Here is a 21,086-nt window from a genome sequence, read left to right on the forward strand (position 1 = left end):
GTGATTCTTTTTCTTAGATGTGTGGCAGCCTTGAATCCTAGAAAATAAAATTAGCGAGTGTTGCCAACTTTTAAGTGGGAAACGGCCAGAAATAGCTATTAAAAACCAAAATAGCCAAAACTGCCGGTCTCATTCAAATGCGTTGGCTCATGACAGTGTGAGCAATCGATAACAGTTCGATAAGCATAACGTGCCTTTCACTTAAACTATATGAATAATATCTTTGTGACGATCGTATTTATTAATACTTCAAACTATGACGAACAAAAGAATCATAAGTGAAACATTACTTTCTTTGATTATTGGTCGTGTTTATATAACGCATAAAACGCACAATATTCTGAAATTAACCACATAATAAGCGTAAGCTTTGAACTAGCACCATCACCTTTTGTCCATTACTTATTTATTTGTTATTTAAATTGCTATAATCGCAGTTTAAAGTTTTTCAAATTAAAAAGCTTTTCAACCTTAGGAGAATCGTGCAATGGCGTTTGAAGTAAAATATTATCATAATCAAGAGAAAGTGTTCTACACGGAGGATCATGTGTTGGTGAAGAATCTGTTTCTAGTGATTTCCGGAGAGGAGCTGGAGCAGCAGGAGCTTCAAAAGTATTTCGAGAAATATGGATGTGTTAAGCAATTGCATCTGTTTTCGAGTGAAAATAAAATTATAAGAACTAACGATGATGACTTTGCGAATGGAGCACGAACTGGCTACGTTGTCTTTGAGAATCCTCTTCATGCTGCCAATGCATTGAAGAAGAAGTTCCATCATATAAAGAGATGCCGTATAACAGTTCAGCCAAGTTATAGTTGGTATCAACCAGATTTCGAGAAAATACCGGATAATTCGGAAAATGTGGATCCCACTGAAGATGCTGCCACTACGGAACCGAATGATGAAGGCCTTGCTCATCAATTCGAACAATTATCGATATCTAATCGCGTTCGATTTGCCCGCACCAGTTTTCGTCATCGACAAATTTATGAGGAAATGTCGCCCACGCTGGACAAATCTATCGAATTTGAAATGTTTTATGAAATGAATGCAAGGGAATTGCGTGATTTTTTTAAACTTTCCGGACGTAATGTAAAGCAAATCGAAGGAAGAATACCAGAGCAGCACTGTGACATTGTGTGCAACTTAATTAAAAAGTATTTAATTAATTTAGAGTCAATGACAATCTGGGACACCAGATTTACCTCGTACAACATGTTGAAAATATTTGCTAATCTAAATAGTATTCAAAATCTGAAATTAATTAGATGCTACCTCAGAAATGACGATCTGCAAGCGATCGAACATTTAAATGAGCTTAAGGAACTGGATCTTTCCTTTAATGGTATGTTAACTGCAAAGGGTTTGATTTATTTACCAAGTTCTATTGAGTCATTGACTCTGAGAAACTATGAATCAATGTCGGACCCGGAAATGTTGAATTCAATATTTCGCAAGCTACCGCAACTTAAAAACTTACACATACCAGACTTTATTCTCAAATCCCCATTGTTCGAACAGCTTATTATCGACAATTGCTGTGAATCTTTGGAGACTCTCTCCATTGGCTGCGACAATAACGAGGTTGGTGATTATCATCACATTGCAAGGATACCAAACCTGAAGAAACTAATAATGAAAGTAATACCTCCAATCCTAATGACATGGCTGGTGAAGTTTAGGTCCCAGCAGTTGGAACATTTAGATATACTTTCATATACTGGATGTGGTATAAATGACGATATCCTTCCAGAGATTGGAAAGCTGAGCGCATTGCGTACACTGAGTTTGCCAGCCGGTAATGTGATCACCGATCACGGCTTAGAGTCGCTACATAACTTGCAATATTTGACAGAAATCAATATCAAAGATAATCGGAAAATTACGGACAATGGTGTACTCCAACTGATCCTTGCCTGTCCCAAACTAAGAGTGTTAAATCTTGAATACTGCTGGACACTCACCGAACAGCTTCTTCACGATATTGTTTTGAATCTACAAGACAATCAAGATCATCGACCGCTTCCTATTCAACTATTTATGTTTGGCACCAAAGTCAATAAATTGACGCTACTTAATTCGGATGAGGCTGACACGAATATAATTGATGTAGTATTTTAAATACATGCATACATAAGTAATATTATTGGATATCTCTTAATTTTAAGATTACAAAAATCCTAAACTTTTTTATTTTGTCTTTTGCTTATCACATTTGCCATCAATATTATTAATAAATATGTATTACAAATAAAGTATTTATCATTTATAACTAGGTTGATCCATTTAAAAGATGTGATTCATAATAGGGTCAAGAAAGTAATTTGACAAAAAAAAATTTGATTGAATTGATAGTTAAATAATTAGTTATACTTTTCAGCAAGTCAACTATTATTAAAATGTCTAAAAAAAATAAAAAGAACAGTTTTCCAGCTTTTGTCAATTTGAATTTTCGCGCCTTTTTACAAAATCTCGAAATCAAAATCAAATCAGTGTGCAAAAAGGGTCGTTCCAGAAACTGATTTAGATTTGCTTGAATTAAATCAAAACCAAATCTTAATGTGTTTCAGGAAAGTTCCTATCAATTTGTCAAAAAATTTAAAATAAAGGAAGAAAAGAAGTTTCATACTTTTATCATATATTGATCACAATATGAAAATGGTCTCTAATGCGTGCATCAAGCCTGCCAACTCGTTTTTTGTTGCAACATGGTATTAAAACAAGTTGGCAGCACAGAGGCAAAGGTTGAATAAACAAACACAACACAAGCCAATAAATAATAAGAACTGAGCAGATTGACGGAAAATGTATTAAAAAAGTGCTAGCAAAACGATAAACAAAACCAGTGCAGCTGTAAACAAATTAAACATAAAGTGTTAAATGGGCATATAAAATTGAAATTGAACTAAGATAATCTGCATAGCAATTGTGCAAGAACAAGAACACAAAACTAGTTTGCAGCAATAGAAGCAACAAGCAGAAGCAGAAGAAGCAGCAGCAGCAGAGGGCAACAGTGACGGCGACGGCGGCAGCGGCAGCACGATAACAAGAACGACGCCAAAGGTAGTTAACGAGTTGACAGAGCAGAGACAGACAGGCGGGCGTGTAAGAAAGAGATGCGCACAATAGCGCAACAACTGTGAGTGCGAGTGCAAGCGAGCGAGCGAAACCCGTTCCGTTCAGGAAGAGGGGAGTTGGGAGCACAACAGTGTTGTCAAGATTTCTGGCTGGAAAGCTTCTAAATTTGTTTTTGTGCGCACTTTTGCACAATTTTACCAAGATAATTCAGAGAACGTAACTATTATGTTTTATTTAAAAAAAAAAATAGTTGTTATCATCATTATCTTTGATTTTAATTATTATCTATTTTTTAATCATCGCAAATTGATTTTTTTAATTAAGAGAAACGAAATTAATCATAATTTGTGTTCTCTGAAAATATTAATAGCTGGTAATATATTTAAAATAACCGGATTATCAGCTAATACCAATTTTGAAATTTTTCTAGCAAACGAATTCGAAAAATAGCCTGAAGTAGCTATAAAAAAGCTAAGTGGGCAACAGTGGAGCAAACACACACACGCACTATGCAAAGCAGTGGCAACACTGCAACTGCAGCGGTAACAATAACAATTTAAAAAGAAATACACAAACACACAAAAAGGATGTTGCTGGCAACATTGTTAATGTTGCTAATGTGGCGCCCTCCCACGGCGCGTGGCGTCAGCAACAATCAATGCGAGCTGATAAGAATTGATATGTGCCGTGGAATTGGCTATAATGAGACTTCAATGCCCAATCTGGTGGGTCATGAGCTGCAAACGGATGTGGAATATACACTGCAAACATTTGTGCCACTCATCGAATACAATTGCAGTTCACAGCTGAAGTTATTCCTGTGCGCCGCCTATGTGCCAATGTGCACACCCAAGGCGCCCATTCACACCATTGGACCGTGCCGTAGTCTGTGTGAGTCCGTACGCATACGCTGTCATCCGGTGTTGCAGGGCTTTGGGTTTCCGTGGCCGCCAGCACTGGACTGTGAGCGTTTTCCCCGTGAAAATAATCAGGAGACCATGTGCATGGAGGGACCCGGAGAATTGCATTTGCCCGTACAGGAGCAGGAAGTGTATGGTCCCAAGCTGCTGCCCGGCTCACCAGTGTTGCCACTCGACTGCTCCGGTCTGGCCAAATCCCATTTGTATGTGAAACTCCAACGTTCCGGACGTTGTGCTCCGTTATGTGAGGCGGATATTTTGTTTACGCCCGGCGAGAAGCATTTGTCGGAGATTTGGGTCTCCACCTGGGCCTATGCTGCTTTGGGCTTGGCCTGTGTGGCAACGCTGTGTCTCCTGCTGCTTGGCGGCGACAACCCTGGCCGTGGGCGTCGTGGTGGGCGTGGCAATGCGGGCGCCAAGTGGTCGCGTCTCCTATCACCTTTGTTGTGGTGCCACAACATGGTCACCTTGGGTTGGACAGTGCGCTTCATAGTCGGACGATCTGGCACCGCTTGTGGCACCGATCCCCAGGCACCCAATGAATCCCTCCTCGCCGTCGACGGACTCTCCAATGCCGCCTGTGCGAGTGTCTTCCTTCTGCGTTACTATTTCGGCATGGCCGCCTGCGCCTGGTGAGTCAATATACCCTGTCTATACCCTGTAACCATTTAAAATGTCTGGAATTAGAAAAAAGGGTATACTGATTTGGTTGGCATGCATAAAACTGGCAAAAGGAAACTACTAAACATTTTTTTGCGAAATGATTGAGTCTATATACCCTGTCTATACCCTGTAACCATTTAAAATGTCTGAAATTGTAGAAAAGGTATATTGTCATATATGTGGCAGGCAGAAGAAGACTCCTAAAGTATATAACAACCTTTTTTTACGAAATGATCGAGTCTATATACCCTGCATATACCCTGTAACCTTTAAAAATGTCTGAAATTCCAAAAAAAAGGGTATACTGCTTTGGTTGGTATGCATAAAACTGGCAAAAGGAAACTCCTAAACATTTTTATGCCAAATGATCGAGTCTATATATCCTGTCTATACCCTGTGTTGGGCAAAAATCTTAAAAAAGTGTGTATTGGTTCGCTTGGCATGTATGTGGCAGGCAGAAGAAGACACCTTAAGTATATATCGAGGCCTTTTTGCAAAATGATCGAGTCTATATACCCTGTCTATACCCTGTTATCATTAAAAATTTCAGAAATTCTAAAAAAGGGTATATTGGTTTGTTTGGCATGTATGTGACAGGCAGTAGAACTCTCCTAAACTATATATCGACCCCTTTTTGCGAAAGGATTGTAAGGATCACTTTTTGGGAAATTGGGAAATTTCGTTCTAAAATCCTTAACTAATAAACACCTAAAAAAAATGTATTCTTATCGCTTACGATCAATTCGCAAAAAGAGGTCGATTTATTAGGATTAATCGATTTTCATACCCTGTACCCATTAGAAATGGGCAAAAAAGGGTATAATGTGCTTGGCAGAATGTATGTAACAGGCAGTAGGGGGCGTGGCACACCCCCCAAAGTATTTAAATTCTTGATCAGCTTCAACAGCCGAGTCGATTGAGCTATGTACGTCTGTCCGTCCGTCTGTCCGTCCGCCTATCTGCTTGAACGCGTCGATCTCAGAGACTATAAGAGCTAGAGACTTCAAAGTTGGGATGTAGGTTCCTGAATACCGTACGCAGGTCAAGTTTGTTTTTATTTTTGGATCGGACCAATATATCATAAGGCTGCCATAGAGACGCTCAGTCGAAAATTAAATTTTAGTATGAACAAGTTTTTGTTTTTTGAGATATTTTAACCAAACTGATAGAATATGCATTTAACTTGGTTTTATACATATAGCTGCCTTTATTAGACTTAAATTTGTGTGTTTATCCAGGTGGGCCATTTTATGCCTGGGCTGGCATCGGGATATACGTCGCAATAGTCCGGACACCAAAGGACACATTGTACTGCCCGCCAAGCGACATGGAGCAGGAGGAGGAACCAGAGAAGGAGCAGTCAATGGGAATACCGCCCAGCAGGATCTGGCGCGAAATAATTTTGTTTGCTTTGTGGCCTGGGGATTACCGGCTTTCCAAACGGCAGCGGTAATTGCAATGCGTCTGGTCGATGCGGATGAGTTGTTGGGTATGTTGCAAAATGGGATTATTCCCTGTTTGAATCTTGAATTGTAATACTCAGAGTATCCTTATTTGTAAATCTAAACTTTAAACTTCTATAACTTTGTCAAAACTGCACCGATTTGGAAACGGAATGTCATTTTGATCATGATTCGGCCTCTTAATTCATTCTGCATTTAAATTTAATTGATTTTGTAAAAAAAATAATTTTGCTCTAGATCTTGGATTCGATGCAAAGGGTCCCCCCTTTGAAATTTTGAAAATTGAAAATTTTAAATCTCATATTTTCACTTTTAATCAACTCCTTATATTGTAATTAGTATAAAACCACACTTTAAAACTGATTCTGAGACACTTCATATTTTTGTAAAAAATCATGTGAAATTGTACAAAAATTGGGACTTGTAAAGTTGCTAGGTCAAAGGTCGGACCAACTTCAAAGTGTCATAACTTGATCAAAACTAAACCAATTTTCAAACGGAATGTCATTTTGATCATAATTTGGCCTCTAAATTCATTCTGCATTTAAATTTATTTAATTTTGAAAAAAAAATTATATCCCTCTAAATCTTGGGTTCGATGCTAAGGGTCCCCCCTTTGAAATTTTGAAAATTGAAAATTTTAAATCTCAAGTTTTCACTTTATATCAACTCCTTATACCATTATTAGTATAAAACAACACTTTAAATTTAATTTTGTAAGCTTTCATTTTTTTGTAAAAAATCATGTGAAATTGTACAAAAATTTGAACTTGTAAAGTTGCTATATCCAAAGTCTGACCAACTTTAAAGTCTCATAACTTGATCAAAATTAAACCGATTTGGAAACGGAATGTCATTTTGAACTTGATTTGACCTTTAAATTGATTCTGCATTCAAATTAAATTTGAATTGTAAAGATGCTAGATCCAAAGTCAGACCAACTTCAAAATCTCATAACTTGATCAAAACTAAACCGATTTGATAATTATAATTATTGTGTGCTTTTTGCAGGTGCTTGCTTTGTGGGCAATCAATCGGATAAGGCGCTCCAGGTGCTGGTTGCCACGCCCATCTTTTGCTATTGGATCTTTGGGTCGATGAATCTGATATCCGGCTACTTGGTGCACTGTCGCAACAAGGAGATCCTGAGGAACAGCAATGCTTTGAGTCTGCAACAGCAGCTGCAGCTGAGTGGACACAGCAGTTCGGGAATTGGAATATTCCTATTTCTATATGGCTCCTCTTGTGCTTTGCTGTTGTTGGCTGTGATCTATGAGTTTGCCAACATTGATGTGTGGTTGAGTGCACGGGATGCGAATACGCCGCTTTGGCCGTATTTAATGCGCGATTTCATGGAGTTGATGTTGGGCATTTGTTGTTTCGCTTGGGTGCTGGGACCGAGCATATCCAGCATGTACAAGCGGCAGTTGTCAACGCGTCCGCTCAAGCAGACAGCGAATGTGGAGCGTAATCAGCTGCACCAGCATCCACATCAGCATCCACTCGATGCCCAGAGCAGTTCACGTGGCTCACACATTGCCTGCAGCAGCACTGTGGTGTCCTATCACTCGGTGCGTCCCTCACATCAGTCCATGATCAGTGCACCGCCGCTAATTGGCAGTCCCTACAAGTATAAGTCGCCCCCAGGCGCTGGATCCATATCCCTCAATCAAATGTCCAACTATACGCTGGGACGCAATGGACAACAACATTCACAGCTTCCACAACTTGCACATCCACAACAGCATCCACATCCACTTGGTCACTCCTCGCATCGCGTCTACTATGCACCGCAGAAGCATCATGCCCATCATGCCAACTACTCCCATTATCCGCAACTGCAGCGCTATGGCAATGAGACGCTTCTCTGAGCTCTACAGGTACACTATATATTCAACTTCAACAGCTGCACTAAAAAGTTCCTATCGTTTTGCAGAAACACCCCTTTTTTAGTGCAAATGCAGGTTGAATTTCCAAAAACGCCTCCTTATGGCACGATTAAATCATCTCAGCTACGTTGTGTCCAAATTTCAGCTCTCTAGGTCTTACGGTTTGCTCTCCACATTGAGCAGTTAGTCAGTGTGTCAGAACAAAGAGTTTTAAATATATATAGATGTATTTGAAACCTCAAAAAATGCCACTTTTTCGGTAATATCTTCTTCAAATACTCAGATGTATTCAAAAAGTGTTTTTTTTAATCTTTAAAGTATCAACTACCTCTTGCACATTTATTTTTATGGTCATTCAAATTGTTTATTGCTCTTTTTTTTTGTTTACGTCGGTTTCAACATCTTTTGGGTAACTACTGAGCTCATATAACCTATACGGAATTTAAAAAATATATCTTAAAATAGAAAAAAAGAAATGTTAGTGACACCCTGTATTAGAAACGATACGAACTTTTTAGCCCATCGTCCATGTCCATTTTGTGTGTTCCATGGTTTTAAAAATTATTTTCTCTTTCTAGTTACTTTTTTCGTTGGTTGCGAATTGATGTGGTCTGTTCTGATCTGATCCGACCTGATCTGATCCACACAGCTCTTCAAGTCTGAAGCCGCACAATATTGTCAAGCTGCGGTTATTTAACACAAATGTTCCTGCCTCGATCAGCGCACAGATCAGCCTAACTAAAGCTTTCTATACAGTTCTATAGTTATACACAAATGTTTGGGCACTTTTAGGAAGTTTGTCGGGCAAAAAGTGAGGAAAAAAGCTAAAATTTTATTTGTACACAGGTTCTTATAAAGGCAAATTATTCGATTCGATTAATTGTCCTCGTCCTGAGAGAATTTTTCATTGGCATTAGTTAAAGCTGAAGTAAGCAATATTTTTTCGACTATTGCTGCTTCAACTATAAGTATTTAAAAACTGTAGAGAACTGTTTAACACTACTAAAGATCAATCGCTAAACTGTTAAAAATGTCACAGAACTTTGAAGAGACAAGGTTTTTTTTGAAAATTATAAATATAAAGTTCATATAACAGACATTTACAAATATAAATAACAGACTATCCTTAAAGTGAACCAACTTATTGTGTATAACTAACCGAGTTGTAGAATTGCAGTTGTTAAGCTGTACAAATCATTGCTATATATACTGTGTATATATGGAATTTACTATAAAATGATTTGATTCACTTACTTTGCTGTAGATAATGCTAAAAAGCACAAGGCAAACGATAAACTAGCGCTGACTTTTAGGAATCCCCTTCATGTATTTCCTTAACTGTATTAGTTTCAAGTTTAAACTTATATATATATATATATATGTGTGTGTGTGCGTGTGTGTGTGTGCGTGTGTGTGTGTACTTAATGTTGTATTGTATTGTATTGCCATGAAATAAGTTAACAAAAAAAAACGTTAAATATCTTTTATATATTTTATGTTCAATTATTTCATTGCATTTGTGTGTGTGTGTGTGTATTTTTATCAAATATAAATATTAATTTTTAGCTCTGCTGCCGTTGTAACCAAAGTACAGTCCACTAAACAATTCTTGCCCCGCATACAATTTGTATTTTATCGTAGCATAAATGTAATAATTTTTGTATTTTGCTTTGTTTACGCAGCAACAAATACTGTGATACTATGATTCATGTGTTTCTTTTTTTTTTTTTTACGATAAACAATCAAAAATTGAATATACTAAATATGTAAATGTAAACCGCAAAGTGTACTTAACTTGGAACGCAATTGTAATTGTATTCAATGTGCCATTAGCTTAAGAACCTATCAGAACTTCCAAGTACTTAATATACTATATATATATAAAATATCTTATATATTTTTGTAGTTAAGAGAATATAAGAAATTTATTGAGTTCTATATACAATAGAGTGGAGTGAATTTGAAATTTTTTTGTATTTTCATTTTCGTTTCACAAAATTAATCACGTGCCTTATTTTTTTTGCACACATTTATATTTAACGGATTTTTACCAATTGTGGTATTCTTAAAAAATATGCAAACTTGATGTTTTTAACCGATCTTAACAGTTAATATCGTTTTGAACATTGCAAATTAAGGACTTACTATGAAAAATAATAACAAAATTTTTTAAACTCTTATCTTTTGGGCTAAAATCACAAAGTGGATCGCCGATACGTTTTCGCAAATGAAACAAAAAAATTCAAATTCACTCCACTCTTATATACAAACTATTCGTAGTGCTGTTCTTCCCCCTTTTTTTTTGTCAAATATATATATATTTTTTTAATGTAATTAAACAATGTATTACAGTTTGTTTATATGTCATTTGTATTTTGTAACTTATTTTCTAGCGAATAAAGTGTCGAAAAATTCAGATTTGAAAATACATTTCGTTTTATGTACAATGTGTGTAAAAGTTTCCAAAAATGCGTTACATTTTCACCTGATGAGCATTTTTAACTGGCAATTTGTCATACGTTTTTCTTCTCGTGGCTTCCATTTGGAATTCAATATCGAATTTCGAATTATTGTCGACTGGGCGCACAATCGACAATCGTATCGTTGCGATTATTGTTGTGGGGTTGCCAATTGTCAAGGTCCTCGTCGGTTGCTGCCTCGGCTTCAGCTTCGGCCTGTTCTTTGGCTCGCTTATGATACTTTAGTTCGCTGGCATATTTGGAGTTGGTAATGCCAAGGAATGAGGCGAGTCCGCCACCCACATAGTCAATGCCAGCCAATATATTGTTGCCCACCTTGCTGGCCTTGTAGCGTAGGCGTGGCCCCAACGCCATTTCGCGCTGCCAAATGAGTCACAAATCGTTGCTCGATATATTATCAATGTTTATTTCAATTCAGTGTTGCCAATTACTTAAGGGTGAAAACAAACAATAGCTATTTCTGGCGGATAAGCATTATTGAAAATAAATATCTGAATTTGCAATTCAAAATAACCAACTTTTTGTGCACAACAAATTTTATGTTTATAAAATTTTGAATATTATGAATTTTTCGTGATTAATAAAGGTATTATATGCATCCATTGTACCAAAATAAAGATTTTTTTGAGGTGTTTAAAAGTTTTTTTATGTAAAGAAAAACACTCGAATCATAAATAATATGTTTTTGTGTTTATATATAAATATTAATATTAATTATTAATAGCCAGAATTACAACTAATAGCTATAAAAAAAATATAAAAAGCAAACACAGCTAAATATATATTTTAAAAAGCCAAATTTTCTACTAAAAGCAATAGCTAAAAAAGAATGAATAGCAAAACACAGCTAGATAAATATATTTTTAATAGCTAGATTTTCGACAAATAGCAATAGCTATAAAGTAGCTAAATTGGCAACACTGCGTTGAATTGTAATTATGCTTGGCATACGGGCATGAGGAATACGGCATACGGAATTTGACATACCTGCAATTGTTCATCATAGCCCTTATCGGGCACGTCCGTCTCAGCATCGCTGTCGCTATCGGATGAGAGCTCCTCCATGCAGCCATCACTGAAATACAGCATGCGTCGATTCGATTGCAGTTCAAGGGCAGAAATGTGATCGGTTTCACAGCGGCCGCCATTTGTTGTTGTTGTGGCTGTTGTTGTGGTTGTCATATTGCTGCTTATTCTAATTATTACAATTATTGATACTGTTTAGGTCCTAATGCTTTTTTGGTTCATTCAGTTGCAGTCACTCGCGAAACATGAAACGCCTTCCACAAATGCACGACACTAAGTGAATGGCCGGAATATTGCTTAAAACAAACACAATTTTGCTCTTGAATTGCTGCTCTATACACAACAACAAAAATAAACAATTACAATGAAAACGAACACGTCTAATGTAGCTTCTCCATATGGGGGTCGTTTTTGTCCTTGGTTTGGGGGCCGGCGTCGCGTGCCAAGCGCCACTTTGCCATATGTAATCAATAAAATGCCGAATCCGACTCAATGCCGAATGTCGTCCGTTGTAGACCAAAACAAAACAAAAACGATATCAAATTTACAAACAAATCGAACGGCTGTCATCGGAGCTATCGACGCCGCGACTCGATAAAAGCCGCCCACACACGACAAACATGTGCGCTGAGCATGCGACAAGGGGATAGAAGTTACAAATTTAATTCTAAAAAACAATATTTAAGAATGCAGAAAATTTCAACAAAAACCGCATCAAAAATTTACAAAATTAAGAAATTGCCAAAAAAAAGAAAAAGTAACCAATATTGTCATTTCACCTAATGTGGTCCATATTGCCAGTTCGGTGAATTTAACAGGGTGGCAGCCTTTGGTGCAAAACAGTGCTGCCAAACGATTCGGATACAACTCTATTGTGGACATTTGGACTTTTGTATTTCGTATCTTTATCTCAGACCTTCGTACACAATCTGCTGCCTGCTTCAATAAGAGTAACCAAGTAACCAAGTGAGCAACTAACGTAACAGTTACGTAGCAAGATGTCGTTGCGTCCACTGGTCGAAGGCGACTGCGGCGCCGTGAATCCTCTGATGCAACTTGGCGGCCAGTTCAGCCGAGATGTGGCCCACAAGGACGAGGGATTTGCACAGGCGCAATTCGAGCGAAGTCTGAGGCCAGATGAGCAGCTGGTTGCCGATTATCTGGGTCATGTGGCAGCGCCACCGCAATCCTTTCAAATGAACACGCTGCTCCAAGAGATGCGGGACATCAACATCAATGGAACAGCACCACAACGGGGACAACAGGAGCAGCTGGCGGGTCAGTGGAGCAGGGACTTTGTGCAGCAACAGTTGCCCAACAAAATGTTGCATCTGCAGCCGCAACAACAACAAATGCAACATGCACAGGAGTTCTTTGATGAACCTTTGATTAGCAGTCAGAATTTTATGCCACCCATGATGATGAGGAGTCCCTATATGGCCATAACAGCTGCTCCAGCACAGCAGCAGCAGCAGCAGGATGACTTCTTTGACGAGCAAATGGAAACGATTAGAACCGATGAACTGCCTCAGTTAGTCAACGCCAGGACATCGGTGGAGGATTGGATCAGCGACTATCAGCGGGAGAAGGAGCACAGCGAACAAACCGCCACGAATTTCAATGAAAAGTTCTGGCAGCGTTTGCAGGATGAATGGCAGAAGCTGGCCGAGGAGAATGAGCATCCCTGGCTCTCGGAATACAATGAGAATCTGGATGCCTACAAGGAGTATGAGTTTGCCGAACAGAATCCCATGTCGGAGCTGGACAATGCCTTTGAGAAGGGCAAGGAATATCTATCCAAAGGTGATATACCCAGTGCGGTGCTCTGCTTTGAGGTGGCTGCCAAAAAGGAGCCGGAACGTGCAGAGATCTGGCAATTGCTGGGCATCTCCCAGGCGGAGAATGAAATGGATCCACAGGGAATTGCCGCACTCAAGCGTGCGCTGGATCTGCAGCCGGAGAATCGTCAGGTGTTGATGGCTTTGGCCGTTTGTTATACCAACGAGAGTCTGCAGAGCAATGCGGTAAAGATGTTGTCCAACTGGCTGGAGGTGCATCCACAGTACAAGCATCTGTTGTCCGCCTATCCGCAGCTGCAATCCGAGGGAGCCACCTCCTCCTCCTCCATGGCCTCCTCCCTAATAGGTGCCAATAAGCTGCGTGAATTGCAGCAGGTTTATCTGGAGGCAGTGCGCCTGCAACCGGCTCAGGTGGATTCTGATCTTCAGGAGGCACTCGGCGTGCTCTATAATCTATCCGGCGAGTATGACAAGGCTGTGGATTGCTATCGCAGCGCTGTCCAGGTGGATCCACAGAATGCCAAGCTCTGGAATCGTCTGGGCGCCAGTTTGGCCAACGGCTCGCGCTCCGTGGAGGCTGTGGAGGCCTATCAACAGGCTCTGCAGCTCCAGCCGGGATTCATACGGGTGCGCTATAATGTTGGAGTCTGCTGCATGAACTTGAAGGCGTACAAGGAGGGAGCGGAGCATCTGCTCACCGCTCTCACCATGCAGGCTCACACGAATGCCGCTCGAGAGTTGCCCAGTGCCCAAGCGATGGGTCAGAACCAGATGTCCGAGTCCATTTGGAGCACCCTGAAGATGGTCATCTCTCTAATGGGTCGCAGCGATTTACAGGGACATGTCAGCGATCGCAATCTGCAGGCACTCAACGAGGCTTTCAAGGATTAGAATTGGCATTGGGATTCAGCTACAGCTTTGTTTGCTCTTCAACTAAATTCTGTAAATAACTTCGTTTGCATTTCCGTCAAATTTGTCAATTGTTAAATTTCGTTATATTTGTATTTGTCATTCTCTAGGCGCTTAAGAACTCAAATTAAACTGTTAATATTCTACCAAAATTATGCCTTGAATTTAATTAATAGATGTATACAAAATGAATATATTCCACCCACAATATGTAAGAATAACCGGAAAGTCCGATATTTTAAATTTAATCTTTTTCTCAATATAAATTAGGTTGGAAATTAGAAATTAGAGATTCCTCTTGAATTGGACTATAAGTGTATCAACGACCTACCTTACTAGCTAAAAATAATATGTATCCGATATATTAAAGTCCTTTTTTAAATGATTCTCTATACGAATATCGAAAAAATTATACCAAAATTTAGCATTAGGAAAAGCAATCAATATCTAATTTAAAAAATTATCAAACCAGAAATATGAATAATATTATTTAAAAATTATGATGATGAAGAGTTATTTAAAACAAAATATTTGAGAATCGAACTAGGAAGCATTTAAAGTGGAAATAAAAATTAGAGAATCCAAGTTAGGAATATTGTAAAATAATAATAAAATATTGTAGAAGACAAAAATTAGGAAACCCCAAAATTAGGAATGACGTTATAAGATAAAAATAAGAAAAACACAGTTGAAAAGACAAAAATGAGAAAAAGTCAAAATCAAAAATATTTTAATAATTTTGAACTTTTTGAACGAATGTCGAAAAATAATACTAAGAATATAAAAATTTGAAGATAAAAGATTTTAAAATCATGACTAGGAAGCATTTAATATGGAAATAAAAATTAGAGAATCCAAGCTAGGAATATTGTAATTATAAAATAAAAATAAAAAAAAAAATGATGTAGAAGACATAAATTAGGAGAGCCAAAAATTAGGAATGACGTTATAAGGATATACAAATTAAAAAAACACAATTGGAAAGACAAAAATGAGGAAAGGTCAATATCAAAAAAATGTTCATAATTTTGAACGAAAGTCGAAAGATAATACTAAGAATACAAAAATTTGAAGATACAAGATTTTAAATACACGACTAGGAAGCATTTAATATGGAAATAAAAATTAGTAAACCCAAGTAAAGAATAATGTAATTACGACATGAAAGTAAGGGAAAAAATAAGTACGTTACAAACATATTTTTATGATTTTAAGGAAGAAAACAAATATGAATTTCATGGTTTTTATCTAATTAAAGTGCTATATTTAAATTGCTAGTAGAGTTTGACAGGATTATGGCAAGTTGCCGAGACGTTTGTAGTCGATCTTCTCGAGCTGAACCAGAGGTTTGAGTTGCTCGGCAAACACACGCATCTCCTCGCCGACATTCTCCTGTCCCGTTGGCGCCACCACAGAGAGCTCCACAATGTAGCTCTGGGAGATGGGCTCATTGGCCATATCCTGTTGCTTGCCGGGCACAATTTTGATGAGCTTCGAGACAGTTATCTTCATGCGGCCCTTGCGAAACATGTAGCCTGTAAAGGAAGGTATTTAAGTGAGTTTAATGGTCATAATTCTTGAGTGTAAACCTTACCCTTGGCTATGTACTCGAATTCCAAGCGGAAACCCATTTCGGAGAGAAAATCAAGTATGCCATTGGTGCAGGCACAGTCCATGCAACTGCGCACCAGTGTGGGTCGCCGTATATCCACCTCCGGCTGTCCCAGATACCGCATCTGGAACGGAGCATCCCGGCCAAGTGCACGGCGGACGCGCAGCAGCAGCGGCTGATTGGAATTCGCTTGACGCAAACTCATGCATACCTCCAGGTCATGAAATGGCTCCGGTGAGGTATCCACATTATCACATAAACCTTTTAATCTGTAATTTTTAAATTCATTTCAAACTCTAGTCTGTTTACATTCTCTCTCTCACTCGCACTCACACTCACCTGTGCATCAAATGCTCCACAGCTGAATCCAAAATGGAGCCTTGCAGCAAATACTCCAAATTGGGCAGAAAGCGATTGCTTAAGGCAAGTGAAAGTGATTCACGAGCCGATGAAATGGCCATTGACATAATAATCACTTATATTATTATTCTAAACGTTAAGAAATTGCCGCAAAACACTTTGCGGTGTTTTTGTTTATGCTTTACTGTAGCGTTGCATTGCAATTGCAAAATCAGCGCTTATCGATATATATCGATGAGTGATAGTGTATAGACATGGTTGCCACTTGATGAAATTATTTTGTACCAGATTTTAGGTAAAATTTTACGCTAAGAAATGGTACCAACTATAAAAGCTTATGATATTAAAAATATCTAGTTAGTGCTTTAAAACAAAGCAATCGGTAACTTATCTATCTAATTTATATTAATATTGCCCTGCAATACTCTCTATATGTAAAAAGCATAGTTACAATTTCAATAAATAATCTTTATTAAAAAAATAAACAAAATGAATTCGTTTTGCCTACATAAAACGTACCATATTCAGAAAAAATAATCGATGGCAATGTACCAACAAATAAGTAATGTACCTGTTTTGGTACAAATGGAGCAACTGTGGTGGTAGGTCGCACAGCTTTTGATCAATTTTTGAATTTCGACTGTTGTTCGTGACGTTAAAATTAATTGTTTATGCTTTGTGCAAGACGGCAATAAGAAAAGATAATAACTAATTTTTGCATTAATACTACATTTAGTTGAAGTCATTGCTCTATAAATGAGTTGTTAAATTTAAGTAGTGATGTCGGCGAATATGAATTATTATGACGTAGCTGCGCAGTACGGCATTGAGACGTTATCTTCTAAATGCGATAATTCCTTGAGTCACTAGCTTGCGGGCGGGGTTGCCAGCTGAGTTCTGTAGATAAGGATGCCAGACGCCAAAAAGCGAACAGTCACATATCACTGCAAATACACCAATTATTATTGTTGTTGTTGTTTTTATTGTGGGTTGAACAACAAATGTGTTAAAATCTTTGCAGCCTTTAAATGGCAAATGGCAAGCAAATGCAATTGAAATTGCCAACGAGCTGTTTAGAAACGTTAAGCCATAGCGGTAGTTAATAGCGGCAGCAGCGCCGCCTCTCCAAAAAAAGCGTAACAAAGTTACGTGAACAACAACGTATTTTTTTTTGGTAAGGAGACACCCATTAAAAAATTTTGTATATATCGTCGTGTGTGTTGATATGACAGCAAATGCAAAAACAAAAACAAGGCAGCTGCAATGAATGTGAAGAAACGGCCACGTCTGGAGCTGGCGACAGCGACTGCGGCAGCGGCGGCAGCGATAGCGACAGACAGAGACAGAGACAGCGGTGCATATGGAAACGGAAACGGGTATGTCAACGGCAACGGCAACGGTAATGGAAACGGAAACGGTAATGGAAGCCTTGGTAGCATTGGCAGCATTGGCAGCACCACAAACGGTTTGTTTTTAACCAGCAGCCTGGACATAAATAGCGGTGCTCAAATCTATTTAACCATCTGTGCGGATGATGACAACTCGAATGAATCTCAAGAGTTTTATGCCATTGAGAGCATTAAACAGGAGCCAGACTTGGATGCACTGCATCAGGCGCTGTTGCCCACAAATCTGCAGCTGCCAACCGGTTGTGAAATCTATTTAGTTAAGGACAACCCAACAACAACAACGACAATTAGTGAACAATTGCTGCAGCCTCACACAACAACAACAACAACAACACAATCAGTGGCTGCCATTAAATTGGAGCCGGATTCCATTTGTCCATCCAGAAATGTATTGTATTTAAATACTAATGCAAGCACACATAATCTTATAATTGCTGGCAAGGATTCGGTGAGCAGCAGCAACAGCAACACCCTTCCAGTTGCTCCCGTTTCTGCTCCCATTTCTGCTCCTATTTCTGCTCCTATTTCTGCTCCTGTTTCACACTACAATATCAAATTGGATGCTTACAAAAAGCGCGATGATAAACGACGTGCGACACACAACGAAGTGGAACGACGTCGTCGCGACAAGATCAACTGTTGGATCTTCAAGCTCAAGGAAATGCTGCCCACTGAAGGTAATCGCTACAAGCCTACGACCAATTCCGATCCCAATCCCAATCCCAATCCCGATCCCGATCCTGTAGACAGCAGCAGCAGCAGCAACAAGACAACAACAACATCGACTACAACGACTGCAACAAACATGAAGAGCAATCAACAGAATGGACGCACTCCTCCCAACGACTCCAAATCCCAAATACTGATCAAGGCCTGTGACTACATCAAGAGCATGCAGAATGAGATCGACAAGTAAGTCAAGCATGTCAACAATCCAGACTTGGCATCTCTCTCTTTACGAAATTACAGGGTACCTCATACGAATTCCCAAACTTTTGTAGGCAAGCAACAAAAAGAAAATAATAAAAACCGCTCGATTTTTAATAAAATTTTAGTTTTTCCTAATTTTTTCCCCAATATCTGTTTTCCGAATTTTTTTTCAATTTTTGTCTTCCAAATTTTTGTTTTCAGATTTTTTATCTTCCTAATTTTAAACTTCTAATAACAGATTTCCTTATAAAATGTTTCCTTTTTTTCCGAATTTTCTTATGCTGAGTAATATTTGTTTGACATACTTAACAAAATATTTTTGATTTTGGCTTTTCCTTATTATTGTCTAACCATTTTTTGTTTTCCCAATTTTTGTCTTCCAATCAGTATTTCTAATTTTGGTTTCCTAATTAAATGCTTTTTTTTTTAATTTTTCGTATTCTGAGTAAGATTTTTCGAAATTCGTATAGGGATTCCAAATTTAGATACTCAATTTTATTAAGAAGCCAAATATATATAATTTATCAACTTTAAGACGTCAAACACAATTTTTGAGTTATTCATAAAGAGATAAGCGTTAGGTCCTTTTCTAATTTGTGCAAAATTCCATGTTTTTGTCTTGCATACTCTTCATTTAAGAATCGAAAGTTTTTTTTAAACTAAAAATAGCTTTAAAATAATTAAATTAAACTTGGAAAAATAATTTATATTTTCGATTTTTAAAATTTAAAAATTATTTAGATTTTTGTAATGGGAATCAAACAATTATATATTGTTTTTTATTAGTATATTATAATTTTAAAGTGTAATCAACGGTTTTCAAACTAATTTTGATTTTAAATTTAGATATTGATCTCATTTAGTGATGTAAATCCAAAGTTTAATATCAAAATTAAAAATCACCAAAAAAAAAAAAGGATCGAGCTGTCGATATATCGGAAAACAATAGATCGAGTTGTAAATATTGAGTTTTCTAAAAAATCTTTATTTTTAATTTGAAACGTTTTTGTTATGTTGGATATTCCAGCCTGCGTGACTGTCTGCGGGAGGCGGAGAGTCTGCGTTTGAGCAATCAGGCATTGCGTGATGAGCTGGATAATCTGAAGCAACAACAGGAGCTGCAGGAGCGTTTTAATACCGCTGGCGGATCATTCAATGTAACGCTCAATTCCCTGAACAGCTCAGCTACTAGTGACCTCTTCGATAACATCGATACGGCACCAAATCTTTCAACGGTCTCATCGATTAATTTCACTAAACGGGGCCTCATGATCGCCGACTACGATGAGTGAAAAGAATTGTCCCCAATTTCTCAACCAAAGAACGTAATGATTGAAAGCATAACAACTACAACAACAACAAATACAAAAATATGGTCAATATATTAACATTTATGTGCCACAATATGGAATGCGGTCAGCTTTGGTTTGATCCGAAGAGTTCTTATTATTGTTATCGTTATCGTTATCGCCGATATATTGATTTAATTTGTTAAATTGTTGCCATCCCTAAATCAAATGTCTTCAACGATATAGTATATATACATAAACAACATACATACCTACATACATATTTACATATACATATTTAAGCATACCCAAAATACCTAAACAATACCAAAAAAAAAAAACAAAAAAGCAAAAAAATAAGAAAATATTTCATATTTTGAGCATATTGTGCTTGTTTTTCGATTTTATTGTAATGTTACTCGCACTAATTAAATAATGTAAAGTATTTGTAATATCTTAAAACAACAATTATCTATAACAACATATACAATTATATATATTATATATATACATATTATATTATTATAAAATATACAAAAAGCGGTTAACAAAGTCTACACACACAATTTGTAATAGTATGGCCAGCAAAATTCTTCTCCAATTGTTCGCGTTATACATTGGAGATTATTTTGCAGCCCTATCGGAAAAATAAGACAGAGACAGAGAGACATAACCGCAATCAGGCCAATCATATGCAGACGAGAGAGTATGTGTCTTGAAGAGAGGGAAAGAGAGAGACTAGTCATCGTGAAATTATTAACAAGTTGAAATACTCATTAATGACAGCCTCTTTTTTGATTGCTTATTTTTTCAATGAGGCTGCAAAGAGTGGGGTTAAATAAATAAAAAAGCGAGGTAGAGTTGAATAAGTCACTTTCTTAATAATTTCACCATGACCCAGTGTAAAAGAAAAAAAAGAGAGAAAGTATATTGTGTGCGTCTATCGATCTTCAATACACATGCATTTTTCTCTTGCATTGATGTGTACAGATAACGATATTGTTAAAGAGAATTGTAAAAATTTTGAACATATATTGTTGTGAATCGTTAGAAAATTGTTTTTGGTATAGCGTTGATCAAAGAAAGTGCAATTCGTGTTACTTGTTGCTATCTACATATATACCAGTTAATAATTCTATTAAATTCAATAAAAAAACAAAACAAAATCAATAACGTTTGTTGTTTTCTTGTGGTTCCTAGTGTAAAATTCAACGCTTAAGCAATATGTGATTTTGTGTTTTCGCACCTTTTTTTTAAT

General features: G+C 37.5%; 6 protein-coding genes across 8 annotated transcripts; 4 read left to right on the forward strand and 2 right to left on the reverse strand.

Annotated features, from left to right (window-relative positions):
- Positions 1 to 458: 458 nt before the first annotated feature.
- Positions 459 to 2,217, forward strand: LOC117791566. Its single transcript, XM_034631356.1, has one exon. The coding sequence runs from the start codon at positions 488 to 490 to the stop codon at positions 2,120 to 2,122; it is 1,635 nt and encodes a 544-aa protein (XP_034487247.1). The 5' UTR covers positions 459 to 487; the 3' UTR covers positions 2,123 to 2,217.
- Positions 2,218 to 2,742: 525 nt separating this feature from the next.
- Positions 2,743 to 9,453, forward strand: LOC117791441 (frizzled-4). Of its 2 annotated transcripts, none has more exons than XM_034631208.1 (5): positions 2,743 to 3,064; positions 3,510 to 4,631; positions 5,901 to 6,151; positions 7,137 to 8,042; positions 8,580 to 9,453. In XM_034631208.1, exons 2-4 carry the CDS (start codon positions 3,667 to 3,669, stop codon positions 7,994 to 7,996), a joined length of 2,076 nt encoding a protein of 691 aa, XP_034487099.1. In that variant the 5' UTR covers positions 2,743 to 3,064; positions 3,510 to 3,666; the 3' UTR covers positions 7,997 to 8,042; positions 8,580 to 9,453. The 2 variants fall into 2 exon arrangements, with proteins under 2 accessions (XP_034487099.1, XP_034487090.1); XM_034631199.1 differs by having other exon boundaries at positions 7,137 to 8,005; positions 8,593 to 9,453.
- A 907-nt stretch (positions 9,454 to 10,360) lies between these two features.
- Positions 10,361 to 12,035, reverse strand: LOC117791453. Its single transcript, XM_034631218.1, has 2 exons — positions 11,482 to 12,035; positions 10,361 to 10,854 (listed from the first exon to the last, which is right to left on the reverse strand). The coding sequence occupies exons 1-2, from the start codon at positions 11,674 to 11,676 to the stop codon at positions 10,582 to 10,584; spliced, it is 468 nt and encodes a 155-aa protein (XP_034487109.1). The 5' UTR covers positions 11,677 to 12,035; the 3' UTR covers positions 10,361 to 10,581.
- Positions 12,036 to 12,412: 377 nt separating this feature from the next.
- Positions 12,413 to 14,380, forward strand: LOC117793500 (peroxisomal targeting signal 1 receptor). Its single transcript, XM_034633819.1, has one exon. The coding sequence runs from the start codon at positions 12,519 to 12,521 to the stop codon at positions 14,208 to 14,210; it is 1,692 nt and encodes a 563-aa protein (XP_034489710.1). The 5' UTR covers positions 12,413 to 12,518; the 3' UTR covers positions 14,211 to 14,380.
- Positions 14,381 to 15,461: 1,081 nt separating this feature from the next.
- On the reverse strand, positions 15,462 to 16,357 carry LOC117788419 (mediator of RNA polymerase II transcription subunit 18). Its single transcript, XM_034627186.1, has 3 exons — positions 16,180 to 16,357; positions 15,823 to 16,109; positions 15,462 to 15,763 (listed from the first exon to the last, which is right to left on the reverse strand). The coding sequence occupies exons 1-3, from the start codon at positions 16,305 to 16,307 to the stop codon at positions 15,522 to 15,524; spliced, it is 657 nt and encodes a 218-aa protein (XP_034483077.1). The 5' UTR covers positions 16,308 to 16,357; the 3' UTR covers positions 15,462 to 15,521.
- A 631-nt stretch (positions 16,358 to 16,988) lies between these two features.
- LOC117789916 lies at positions 16,989 to 20,995 on the forward strand. Of its 2 annotated transcripts, none has more exons than XM_034629112.1 (2): positions 16,989 to 17,941; positions 18,069 to 18,462. In XM_034629112.1, the coding sequence occupies exons 1-2, from the start codon at positions 17,464 to 17,466 to the stop codon at positions 18,353 to 18,355; spliced, it is 765 nt and encodes a 254-aa protein (XP_034485003.1). In that variant the 5' UTR covers positions 16,989 to 17,463; the 3' UTR covers positions 18,356 to 18,462. The 2 variants fall into 2 exon arrangements, with proteins under 2 accessions (XP_034485003.1, XP_034484994.1); XM_034629103.1 differs by adding an exon at positions 19,567 to 20,995 and having other exon boundaries at positions 17,004 to 18,521.
- The last annotated feature ends 91 nt before the right edge of the window (positions 20,996 to 21,086 follow it).

The sequence above is a fragment of the Drosophila innubila genome, chromosome X, assembly GCF_004354385.1.
Source record: "Drosophila innubila isolate TH190305 chromosome X, UK_Dinn_1.0, whole genome shotgun sequence".
NCBI classification, from domain to species: Eukaryota; Metazoa; Arthropoda; class Insecta; order Diptera; family Drosophilidae; genus Drosophila; species Drosophila innubila.